The 12,352-nt window shown below is 71.2% G+C and overlaps 1 protein-coding gene across 1 annotated transcript; it reads right to left on the bottom strand.

Annotated features, from left to right (window-relative positions):
• Positions 1–3,906: 3,906 nt before the first annotated feature.
• On the bottom strand, positions 3,907–12,042 carry LFNG (LFNG O-fucosylpeptide 3-beta-N-acetylglucosaminyltransferase). Its single transcript, XM_036424360.2, has 8 exons — positions 11,584–12,042; positions 8,113–8,161; positions 6,844–6,943; positions 6,313–6,466; positions 6,133–6,218; positions 4,889–5,054; positions 4,524–4,609; positions 3,907–4,394 (listed from the first exon to the last, which is right to left on the bottom strand). Exons 1-8 carry the CDS (start codon positions 11,983–11,985, stop codon positions 4,328–4,330), a joined length of 1,110 nt encoding a protein of 369 aa, XP_036280253.1. The 5' UTR covers positions 11,986–12,042; the 3' UTR covers positions 3,907–4,327.
• Between the last annotated feature and the right edge of the window lie 310 nt (positions 12,043–12,352).

Here is a 12,352-nt window from a genome sequence, read left to right as displayed (position 1 = left end):
CCAGGCCTCTGCGATTTTTACTCATGGGGGGGGGGATTGGGGGAACTGCGTGCAGGGACAGGGGTGGGCGGGGGGAGCAGACCAGTGCCTGGGGCTGGGCCTCTGGTCAGGGAGCTGTGACGGGGGGACAGGGCGGAGTCTGGAGGCCCCATAACGGCTGCCTGTGCAGCCATGTGCGGCAGGGGCCCATGGCAGCGGCAAGAGGAGCTTCCTGGGCCTCGGTGCCGCTCCTGCTCCTGGGCACCAGGTGGGGGTCCGTGCTCCCCTGGGCAGTGCGCCTCCGGTCACCCAGGGAACCCCGACCCGCCCGCCCAGGGGGAAGCATCATTGTTCTCATCGGAGACACCCTCAGAGGGACCCACACAATCCTGTGGGAGCTGGAGGGTCACAAAGCAAAAGAGTGAAAGCTGTTGTGGGACATTCCCACATCCCTCACACCGAACCATACGGTAACCCTAACCACATCCCAATCCTCAACCCTAACCCTGACCGTTATCACTAACCCTAACCCTAACCATATCACTAACCCGAACCCTAAACCTCAACCCAACACCTAACCCTAACCACATCCCAATCCTCAACCCTAACCATATCACTAACCCAAACCCTAACCCATCCTTAATACCTAACCATAATGGTAACCCTAACCATATCCCAATCCTCAGCCCTAACCTCACCTATATCACTAACCCTAACCCTCAATCCAATACCTATCCCAAACCCTATTCCTAACCCTACTACCCCTGACCCTATGCCTAATCCTATCCCTAGGCTTAATGCTAACCCTAACACTGACCATATCCTTAACCCTAACCCTATCCTTAACTGTAAACCTATCCTTAACCCTAAACCTAGGCATATCCCTAACCCAACTTTAACCCTAACCCTAACCCTAAACCTATCCATGACTAGCCCTAATCCTAACCATGACTACCCCTCCCTAACCATAATCCTAAACCTATCCCTATCCCAAACCCTAACCCTAACACTAAAACTAACCCGAACCCTAACGCAGGTCAAAGCATAACCGAAAACCTAACCCTAACACGACCAGAACCAGAATCCTAACCCTTACCCTATCCTTATCCCTAAACCTAAACCTAACCCTATCTCAAACCCTAAACTTAACCCTAGTCTTAACCCTACCCCTATCCATAACCTAGATCCTTACCCTAATCCTATCCCTAACCCTAACCCTAACCCTATCCCAAACCTAAATCCTAATCCTAACCCTAACCCTATCCCTAACCCTAACCCTAACCCTAACCCTATCCCTATCCCTAACCCTATCCCTAACCCTAACCCTATCCAAAACCCTAACCCTAGCCCTGACCCTTACCCTCACCCTCACCCAAATCCTAGGCTGAACCCCATCCTGAACCTGAACCCTAACCCTAACCCTAATGCAGGTCAATGCATAACCCTAAACTTAAACTTATCCCTAACACTAACATGAACCCTAACCCTAGCCCTAACTTATCCCTAACCCTAGCCCAAACCCAAGCCCTAGCCCTAACCCTATACCTATTCTTAACCCTAACCCTATCCCTATCCCTAACCCTAAGCCTAATCCTAGCCTTAACCCTATACCTATTCTTTTTTTTAAAAATATATTTTATTGATTTTTTACAGAGAGGAAGGGAGAGAGAGAGCTAGAAACGTCAATGAGAGAGAAACATTGATCAGCTGCCTCTTGCACGCCCCCCACCGGGGATGTGCCCACAACCAATGTACATGCCCTTGGCTGGAATCGAACCCGGACCTTTCAGTCCACAGACCGACGCTCTACCACTGAGCCAAACCGGCTTTGGCAACCCTATACCTATTCTTAACCCTAACCCTAACCCTAACCCTAACCCTAGCCCTAGCCCTAACCCTAAGCCTAATCCTAACCCTAGCCCTAACCCTATACCTATTCTTAACCCTAACTCTATCCCTAAGCCTAATCCTAGCCCTAGTCCTAACTCTAACCTTATCCCTAACCCTGACCATAACCCTATCCCAGAACATAGGGTCAGGGGGTTAGTGTTTAGGGATAGGGTTAAGGCTGGGGTGTTAAGAGTCAGGATTAGGGGGTTCAGGTCAGGGGAGCTTGTGCCTGTGGGGGTGCTGAGGGTGCAGGCCTGGGAGAAAGGTTCAGGCAGAGCTTGGCCCAGCGGGTGTGGAGGGGAGAGACCAGGGGAGGGGAAGGTAGTTCAGGGCACAGCCTGACCCGGGACTGCAGGCAGAGGGGCCTCAGGGAGGGGTCAGCGGACCAGTGGGCGGCAGCTGGACGGCGTGGGCACGCTCTGGGCGGCGTCCTCGGAGGACGAGGCCGGGCTGGGCTTGCGGACAGGCTGTCAGGGCTCCAGGACCAGGCGGCCCTAGAGCTGCTTTGTGGGGGTCAGCTGCTGGTGGGGGTCAGCGGTGAGCACCGCCCAGAGGAGCAGCCCTCCCCAGAGCCAGGCCAGGCCGAGGCCGGCAGGACCGGCTGCCTCTGGACGGGACGCCGTGGCACGTTGGGACCCTGAGGTGAGCTTTTCAGAGCTGGAGGGGTCTGTCCTCCCTGCCTAGGGGTTGTGCCCTCCAACAGGGCCAGGTCCTGGGAAAGGCGAAGCCACCACCTCTGGCCGCCAGGTGGCGCCAAAGGCCCGCAGTGTTTGGTCCATGGAGGGTCCTGGTGGCCTGGGGTGGGGGTACAGGGAGCTGTGTGAGCATATTACCTGGGCAGCCCCCAGGGCCTGGGTGCCACCTGCCATGGACCCATGTGCTCCGGGCCCTCCAAGGGCACCCACCAGCCTGGGGCGGGCAGACAGGCCTGGCAGACAGAGGGCCAGCCGGCCTGGCACCCACGTGCTCCAGCTCCCCCAGCTCCCCGGGGCCGCTGGGAGGGGCCTCAGCTCGGAGGAGGCCTGCATCTGCCACACCTGGGCCCAGGCCCTGCCAGCTCTGTGGGGCAATGCCAGCTGCCGGAGGAGCCGGGTCTGACTCACAGGCAGGAAGGGGGCTGTGGCCTCGGCAGCTGCTCTGTGTCACTTCCCCTCACCACCCCACGCTGCTCCCCACCGGGTGCACGGGGTGCCCAGCGGCCACAGGGGTCACACCGTGACAGCGCCGGCCCTGTCCCAAGGCCTCTGAGGCCACGCTCTGCCTGTCCACGGCAAGATGGGGTCAGACCACCGGGCGCCCACAGCCAGGAGCACGGGCAGGGCTGTGGCCGGGGGTGGTGCTGGCACGCTGCCCCAGGGGTTGTGGGGGGGGGGAAGGAGCGCCAGTTCCTTTCTGATGTGTTGCTCAGGCTGAGCTCGGAGCAGAGTGGAGGCGGGAGCCCGAGGAGGTCGGGAGGAAGAGGAAGTGCGGGCTGCCCACGCTGCTCCGGGAGCAGCCCCTCCAGCTGGGACCCGTGTGCGGGGGTGTGTGCACGTGCGTGTGGGGTGCGCTGGAATGCAGCTGCCCAGAGACCAGCACGGGGAGGCCAGGGCCTGGGGCAGCGTGGCCTCCGGGTTCGAGCCCTTCACACCCAGCTGCCAGGCCCTGGGCTTCGCCTGCTCCCCAGCCTCCCCAGCCACCCCATCTGCAGTGCGGCCGGCAGTGGCCTCTGTGGCTGTGAGGGCGTCAGCAGGCCGGCCGGCCCCAGCGAGTCCCTCCTCTCCTCTCCTCCCCCTGCGAGCGAGCGCGAGGGAAGGCAGTGACAGGACCCGGAGCACTGCCCGAGGGCACCTTTATTCACTTTATTCACAGCGAGGACGTCACCATAGCAACCACAGGACTCCCTGAGCACGGCCCCTCATTCCGCCTGCCGGCAGCAGGAACAGCAGCAGACAGACCGCTCGGCCTCAGCTTCGACCCCCACCCCCACCCCGGAGGTGCCGCCAAGTGACCACACCCTCCCCACTCCCGAGAACAAGACAAGGACACCCACTTCTCACAGCCCGCCCCCCTGAAACAGCGCAGTAAAAACACTGCCACGTATTTACAGACACGCCCACTGTGGGCGACTGGCCTCCACTTGGGAGAGAACACGCTCAGCTCTGCCCCCGTCGGGGGACAAAGGCAAGACTCTGAGGGGAGGACCCCCGACCCCGAGGCTGGGGGAACGGTCCTCCAGCCACAGCTTCTGTCCTGGCGGCTCCGGGCAAGGGCCTCAGCGGGCAGGGAGCCCTGACCCCCTTCTGCCCAACGGACCCCGCCCCCCAGAGCCGCCCTCACCGTGGCCGGGCTGGGCCCGCTCCTCGCCGAGCAGAGCGGCCGGCGGGCACACGTACACTCACAGAGGCACGGCCCGGCCGGCGCCAGCGCCACGCCAGGGCGGCCCGCGGGGCCGGACGGTCTCAGTGCGGCTGGAAGCCTAGAAGCCGGCGGTGTGGGGGCACCAGGGCGTGTCGGGGTACAGGCGGCAGTGGATGGAGCGGAACCTGCGGGGAGAGAGGGGGCCTGGTCTGCGTGGGGTGGGGGCCCCAGCACCAGGGGCCCCTGTGCTCGCAGGCGGCCTGGGGCACGCCATGGTCCAGCCCGCCACCCCGGGCCCGGCCTCCGCCTCCCACCTGGAAGGGTCGGCCTCCACCGAGAAGGGCCCCTTAACATGGACGGCGTTCCGCTTGTTCTCGAAGGTCCCGTAGCTCAGGGTGACCTGCGGGGAGAGGCGGAGTAGTGCGGGACACACACACACACACACACACACCCCGCCTTGGGCCCGGGCTGTCACGTGGCCCGCTGCCCCTCTCAGGCCGAGAAGGGAGTGAGGCACCTGGAACTCTGCAGCCCAGGAACGAGGGCTGGGGCTGAGAGCGAGGGGAGACCCGTGTGCAGGACGAGGCCCGGGAGGCAGAGGGGGTGTGGCCTGCGGGAGGTGACCTGGGGTGTGGGCGCAGCAGCCGGCCCTCCCGCCCCGTGAGGCCCCGCCCCGTACCTGCTCGTGCAGCCGGGCGGCCGGCACCTGCTGCAGGTTCTCCAGGTGCGAGTGGAAGAGGCCGCTGCGGGTGAGCCGCACGCCCAGCAGCGCCTCCACGATGTAGCCCACCGTGCAGTCGTCCGGCAGCCGGATGCGCTCCGCCGTGCTCACAAAGCGGCCGCCGCTGCGGGAGGGTGTGTGAGCGGGGGCCGCGGCCGGCTCCGGAGGGTGGGCACCGCCGTCCCCCCTCCCCCGGCTGCTGCCGGCCTCCCCGCCCCCGCCCCCCTCAGGCCGCCTGCCGGCACCCCCTCCCTGAGCCCCCCTCCTGCCTGCCAGCCCCCCCCTGAGCCGCCCCCCCCCCAGCTGCTGCCGGCCTCCCCGCCCCCCCCGGCTCGGCCAGCCCCCCCCTCCCTGAGCCGCCCCCCCCCAGCTCGGCCAGCCTCCCCCCTCCCTGAGCCCCCCCGCCCCCCCCGGCTCGGCCAGCCCCCCCCTCCCTGAGCCCCCCCCCCGCTCTGCCAGCCTCCCCCCTCCCTGAGCCCCCCCCCGGCTCGGCCAGCCCCCCCTCCCTGAGCCCCCCCGCCCCCCCCGGCTCGGCCAGCCCCCCCCTCCCTGAGCCCCCCCCCGCTCTGCCAGCCTCCCCCCTCCCTGAGCCCCCCCCCCCGGCTCGGCCAGCCCCCCCCTCCCTGAGCCCCCCCCCGGCTCGGCCAGCCCCCCCTCCCTGAGCCCCCCCCCGGCTCGGCCAGCCCCCCCCTCCTTGAGCCCCCCCCCCGGCTCGGCCAGTCCCCCCCTCCTTGAGCCCCCCGCCCCGGCTCGGCCAGCCCCCCCTCCCTGAGCCCCCCCCGGCTCGGCCAGCCTCCCCCTCCTGAGCCCCCCCCCCGGCTCGGCCAGCCCCCCCTCCCTGAGCCCCCCGCCCGGCCAGCCCCCCCTCCCTGAGCCCCCCCCGGCTCGGCCAGCCCCCCCCCCGAGCCCCCCCGGCTCGGCCAGCCCCCCCTCCCTGAGCCCCCCGCCCGGCCAGTCTGGGTTCTGAGTGGGAGCTGCCGTGTGGCAGTCTGGCCCTGGCCCTGCCTGAGTGCGGGCTCGGTGCTGCTGGCAGAGGGGAGCCTGGGGGGAGCCTCGCCTCACCCTGCCTGTGCACATGGGGCTGGGGACCCCTGCTGCTGGGACGGTGGCCCCAGCCAGGCCCACATGCGGACACACACACACACACACACACACACGAACACGGACACGGACACGGACACGGACACGGGACTCAGACTCACCTGGCCCACGGGCTCATCTTCAGGGCCAGCCCTCGGCTGATGCAGAAGCCGGCGCCGCCAGTGGCAAACCAGAAGTGGACGGGGCGCTGTGGGGGGTGGGGGGGTGAGACCCTGCCCCGGGCTGCAGGCACCACGGCCCCCCCCCGCCCCCCCCGCCCCCTCGGTCCGGCCTGCACGCACCATCGTGTTGTCGCTGAGCCTCTCGGTGGCCTGGATGGGCCGGTCCAGGCTGGGCTTGCCGATGTACACGTCCTGGGCGTGCGGGAAGCCGGCCAGCAGCCCCAGCAGCGCCCCCACGTTCACGTAGTTGTCATCGTCCACGTGGCAGAACCACCTGCGGGCGGGCGGGGGGGGGGGGGGTCAGGGCGCTGCGGGGGGCGGGCCTGGCGGGCGGGGGGGGGGTCAGGGCGCTGCGGGGGGCGGGCGGGGGGCAGGGGTCAGGGAGCTGGGGGGCGGGCCTGGCGGGCGGGAGTCAGGGAGCTGCGGGGGGCGGGGGTCAGGGCGCTGTAGGGGGTGGGGGTCAGGGCGCTGGGGGGCGGGCCTGGCTGGCGGGGGTCAGGGTGCTGCAGGGGGCGGGGGTCAGGGAGCTGGGGGGCGGGCGGGGGGCAGGGGTCAGGGAGCTGTGGGGGGTGCGGGGGTCAGGGAGCTGGGGGGCGGGCGGGGGGCAGGGAGCTGGGGGGCGGGCCTGGCGGGCGCCCGGGCCCCACTCACTTCCTCCCGGACGCGATGAAATGGTCGTACTCCACCGCCATCTTGCAGGACAGGGCCTGGCGGCTGTGGGCGGCCGAGCAGTTGGTGTTGATGACGGTGCCTGTGGGGAGGGGAGGGCTGCAGAGCGGAGCGGCTCCGGAGACAGGGCCCGCGGTGGCAGCGGGCGGCTGTCTGTCTGTCCCGGGCGCCCGTGTGGGTTCCCAGCTCAGCCCCTCCCTGTGGGGGACCCGGCCTGGGACCGCACTCCCTCCCCGGCCGGCGCCCATTCAGGCGGTTTTCCCAGCACCGGCCACCTGTTGCTCAAAGGGCCGGGGCTGAAAGGGCCTCATCTGCATGAGAATCGGGGGTGGGGGGTGGAGGGGCGAGCGGAGGGGCGGGCGCCAGCAGACCCGCTGAGTAAACCGCTCTGGCCTGCGACCTCTCCTCTGGGGGGGAGGGGGAGGGGGACGTCCCCCCCCCGGGAGCGGGGCCCCTCACCCAGGTCCATGGAGGGAGAAGTTGGGGGGCGTCCCCCTGGGAGCGGGGCCCCTCACCCAGGTCCAGGGAGGGAGAGGGAGGGGGAGGGGGACGTCCCCCCCCCCGGGAGCGGGGCCCCTCACCCAGGTCCATGGAGGGAGAAGTTGGGGGGCGTCCCCCTGGGAGCGGGGCCCCTCACCCAGGTCCAGGGAGGGAGAGGGAGGGGGAGGGGGACGTCCCCCCCCCCCGGGAGCGGGGCCCCTCACCCAGGTCCAGGGAGGGAGAGGGAGGGGGGCGTCCCCCTGGGAGCGGGGCCCCTCACCCAGGTCCAGGGAGGGAGAGGGAGGGGGGCGTCCCCCCGGGAGCGGGGCCCCTCACCCAGGTCCAGGGAGGGAGAGGGAGGGGGGCGTCCCCCTGGGAGCGGGGCCCCTCACCCAGGTCCAGGGAGGGAGAGGGAGGGGGAGGGGGACGTCCCCCCCCCCCCCGGGAGCGGGGCCCCTCACCCAGGTCCAGGGAGGGAGAGGGAGGGGGAGGGGGTCGTCCCCCCCCCCCGGGAGCGGGGCCCTCGCCCCAGGTCCAGGGAGGGAGAGGGAGGGGGGCGTCCCCCCCGGGAGCGGGGCCCCTCACCCAGGTCCAGGGAGGGAGGGTGGGGGACGTCCCCCCCCCCAGGAGGGGCCCCTCACCCAGGTCCAGGGAGGGAGAAGTTGGGGGACGTCCCCCCCCCCAGGAGGGGCCCCTCACCCAGGTCCAGGGAGGGAGAAGTTGGGGGACGTCCCCCCCCCCAGGAGGCCCCTCACCCAGGTCCAGGCTCACCCACACGCTGGGCCAGGGCCTCGTCCTCCCCGTCGGTGAAGATGAAAGTCTGGAAGGACAAAGGGGCCTTTAGGCGCCCAGTGTCCCCGGCCCAGCAGGGGCAGGGCCGGGCACGGGGTCTCGGTGTCCCCAAGCCCACACTCTGCCCTGCTCTGGGCCTCGGTTTCCCCACACGAGCTGCCCAGGTGGAAGGAGGGCTGGGGGTTACGCAGACCCCACTCCCACCCCCACGGCGACAGCTGGGCCCAAGGCCACCGGCAGCTGTGCAGGCAGGAGCCGGGCGGGCCGCCAGCGCCAGGTAACCGGCTCGGCGCACCTGGCGGGCACACACCCTTATTGACACAGCGCCGGCCGGGCGGGCGGGCGGAGGGGACGGCGGAGGAGGCCCCGAGAAGCCAAGCCTCCCTCCGCGGAGGACAAGGCCCTGGGCAGCTGCCAAGGCCGCGGACAAAGGGTCCGGAGGATGAGTCACCGCACTGTCCGCTCTGTCCGGGCGCGGGCGGTGTTACCCGAGAGTGGCCGCACGGCCATTTCCATACAGCTGGCCTGGTTAACCGCCGGGGCAGGCCGGCGGGGGGCCCTCGCCCGGGGAGGGGCGGCACTCCCTGTGTGACCCGCCGGCCGGCCGGCCGCCTTCCCGGAGACACAGACGGTCCGCAGGGAGCAGGCGGCCGGCGCACGCCCCAGCCTGCCGGCCTGCCGGTGCCCCGCACGCCGCCAGCACCCCGCCCCGGCTGCAGGCGGGAACCCGGCCGAGCCACATCCAGGGCTCACCTGTGCCAGCAGGGCTGCCCCGGCCAGGATGGAGCCTCCGGGGGCGGGCGGGGCCAGGAGCTGCTGGGCCGGCCGGGGCCCGTCGGCATCCGGAGGGAGAATGTTCCCTCCTCCGCCCGCCCGCCCAGCGCGTGCCGGGGTGCGCCGGCCGGCTGAGCGGGAGCCGGGGACTCCCCTCCTCCGTGCCGCCAGGCGCCGGCTGCCTCCTGTGCACCGATCGGCATGTGCAGGCCTGGCCCGCGTGCACGCCCCGGCCGGGCCACCTGGGGGCAGCGCACCTGGAGCCGGCTCCTCCCCCAGCCCAGGCCCCGCGGCCACAGCCCAGGACCCAGGCTCTGCGCTGAGGGGGCTGCAGTGGCCCCCTCCACCGCCTCCCCACGGAGCCGCAGACACCCCGGGGCCCGCACGCACAGACACGCACGGCCCCCCGCCCGCCGCTCCCGGCTCCGCCAGGAATGCCGTGGGAGGCTGGGCCGGCCTGTGCGGACGCCCCGAGGATTAGAAGGAAAATGCTTTCCTAATGAGATCAAGCGGGGCCTGTTCCCCGCTCGCCACCCTGAAAACCGGGCCCGCGGCTACGGAGATTAAAGTCACCTTTGTGGGGAGAGCCAGGTGGGGAGGCCCGGAGGGCGGGGCGGGCGGGCAGGGCCTCCGTCTGCACATCAGAGCCGCCGGCGGGGGGACGGGCGCGGCCCCCCCACCGCTCAGAGGCCGTTTCCCGCCCAACCAACGGGCGAGCCGGAGCTGTGCCCGGCGCAGAGCGCCCTCCGAGGTGGGCACAGGCGGGAAACCGTCCAGCCGGCCTGGCTCTCCGGGGGCCGGCGAGACACCCCGGGGCCCCTCCCCGCTCCCCGCCGCGGGGCAGGGGGAGGAAGGGCAGGCGGCAGGGCTGGCGAGGGGGGGCCACAGGAAGCGGCATTGTTCCCGGCGCCGCGGTTCGAAGAAACACAGGATGCCAGGCTCTCCCCCTCCATTGTGGCCGCTGCCACCGCCGCCCGCCGCGCCGGGAGGGGGCCCCGAGGGCCGAGGCCCAGCCCCTCACCCTGCCGCCAGGGCCCGGCTCCGGGTGGCCCTGCTGCCCGGACCCCGGTCACTGCCAGTGCTGGGCAGCTCCCCCCGCCCGCCGTGCTGATGGGGCCTGGACGGCTCTCTCTGGGCATTTCCGCTCGGTCTGCCCGAAAGGCGCCTCCTCCAGGAAGTCCCCCTGCCCCTCGCGGGTCAGCTGCCCACTCAGACTCACACAGCCTCCCTGGGTTTCCCCCACCGCAGCCCTGACTTCCTCCTTCTCCCCTCAGCGGGTCTGAATCACCCTGCCCGGGCCAGGCGGACCCTCTGCCCACGGGAACTGTGCCCGGGCCAGGCGGGCCCTTCCTGGGGGTCATCGGCAGGATGGAAGCGCAGCCCTACATCTGGGGGAGGCGTGCGCCCCCTCCCTGCCCCCGAGTGCCCGCTGGGCTCGGCGCCCAGGCAGCCTGCCTCTTCAGCCCCGGAAGGCAAGGCGTCCCATTGCAGGGACGGGCAGACTGAGGCTCCGAGACGGGAACCTCTGAGGGGACGGGAACCGGGGACCCTCCCGGGCAGAGAGCCCGCGCCCTGCACCACGGAGGCGCCGGGGGCCGGAGGTCACACAGCAGGGGCGGCGGGGCGGGCGGCCGGCAGGACTGTCAGTCAGAGCCATGGGGGGGCCGGGACCCTCATCGCCAGGCAACCTGAGTGGCCAGCGCGGCGGTTCCCATGGAGCCAGCGCGGCACACAAGAGGCTGGGCCGCCGGGGAGAAAGGCGCTTTGTTACCTTGCCCGGCGGCCGGCGTGAGAGCCGCCCCGCGCTGGGAATCCTAACGGCCGCCCGCCGGAGCCGCTGCGAAGACGCGTTCCCAGGAGCCGCCCCGGCGCCCGGCCCCCCCAGGCCGCCCCGACGAGCCCCCGGCCCCTCGCCCTCGTCATGACCTCAGCAGCACCCCGACCCGGAGCGGGACTGGGGCCGGACAGTCTGGGGCCTGGGGGCTGAGGCGGGACGAAGAGGGAGGGGTCTTCTCCAGGCCCCACCCCAGACGAGGACCCCTGGCCCTCACCCCGAATGCCCAGCCAGTCCCCGGGCTCTCCTGGCCGCCAGGCCCCGGGCACCCCGCCCGCCCTCTGCGCCCGGAGCCCGTGTCCCGGCCGGTGTCCGGCGTGGGGCGTGCCGCGTGGAGGAAGTGGATGCTCAGCTGGAGCGTTAGACACCCGCCCAGCTCCTCTGCACCCCAAACCCGGCTCTTTCTCCCGGGCCCCACACCACCGCCAGCTCCAGTTATCCCAGTGACCTGTTCTCCATCCCATACAGCACCGGCCAGGGGAGCCCTGCCTGCGCCGAGGCCCCCATCCACCCCTAAGAAAAGCCTCTCCGCAGGGAAGCGGGGCGCAGGGTGGGTGCCCCAGGCGGAATCTGGGGTGCTGGCGCCCTGACTGCACCCCAACGCCTGGGGGCAAGAGCACCCCAGGGCTCCAAGCCCGAGCCTGGCGGCGGGTGTAGGTCTGCGCGGCGCCCTGGGCTCCGGGGGACCCACCCCTTCCACCTCGGCCGGGACGGCGCTCCCGCCGGGCACACCGGCAGGCCGGGCCGGACGGCGTGGACACACCCCCGGCGGCGGCAGGGACGGGGCCACCGGACCGGGCCGCGCTGGGCAGCGGGCCCTCGGGGCCCGGGGCGGGGCTCACCATGTCCGGGTGGCGGGAGACCCAGGTGTCCAGCAGCAGGTCGAGGCGCGCGCGGTGGAACTTCCGGGTGGTCTTCACGGCGATGAAGACGTCGCGGGGCGCCAGCCGCTCGGCCGGGGGCCGCGGGGGGCGGGCGGCGCCCCCGGGCGGCGGGCCCGCGTCCCTGCGCGCGCGGGTGAGCCGGCCGAAGTACTCGGACAGACTCCGCACCTCGGACAGGCTGCGCCCCTCGCCCGGCCCCGGCGCCCGCGCCGCCCCCGCGGGGCCCGCCAGGCTGCGCAGCGCGCGGCGGCCGCGCGCGGCGGGCGGCGGCGGCGGCGGGTCGGCCGTGAGCACCAGCAGGCAGGCGAGCAGCGCCCCCGCCAGCGCCAGCAGCAGGCGGCGGCCGCAGCGCTTCAGCATCCTGGGTGCGCTGCCCGCTGGCGCCGCCGCACCCGAGCCGAGCGCCCGGCCGCTGCGCGTCCTGCGGCGCCCCCCCCGGCCCGCGCCCTTAAAGCCTCCGGCCTGGCCCCGCCCCGGGGCGGGCCTTCCGCGAGGCCACGCCCCCACACGCCCTTAAAGTCCCAGGGCCTGGCCACGCCCTGGGGAGGAACTTACGCTAGGCCACGCCCCACACGCGCCCTTAGTATCCGGCCTGGCCCCGCCCCGGGGCGGGCCTTCCGCGAAGCCACGGCCCCGCCACGCGCTCCCTGGCTCCGGGGGCGGGGCCTCGCGCCGATGGTCCCCGGGCCCTGCCGCGCCCACGTGGGCCCCGCGGGGGTCTGGGAAC

The sequence above is a fragment of the Pipistrellus kuhlii genome, unplaced genomic scaffold (genome assembly GCF_014108245.1).
Source record: "Pipistrellus kuhlii isolate mPipKuh1 unplaced genomic scaffold, mPipKuh1.p scaffold_m20_p_8, whole genome shotgun sequence".
NCBI classification, from domain to species: Eukaryota; Metazoa; Chordata; class Mammalia; order Chiroptera; family Vespertilionidae; genus Pipistrellus; species Pipistrellus kuhlii.
This window is presented reverse-complemented; position numbering and strand designations above follow the sequence as displayed.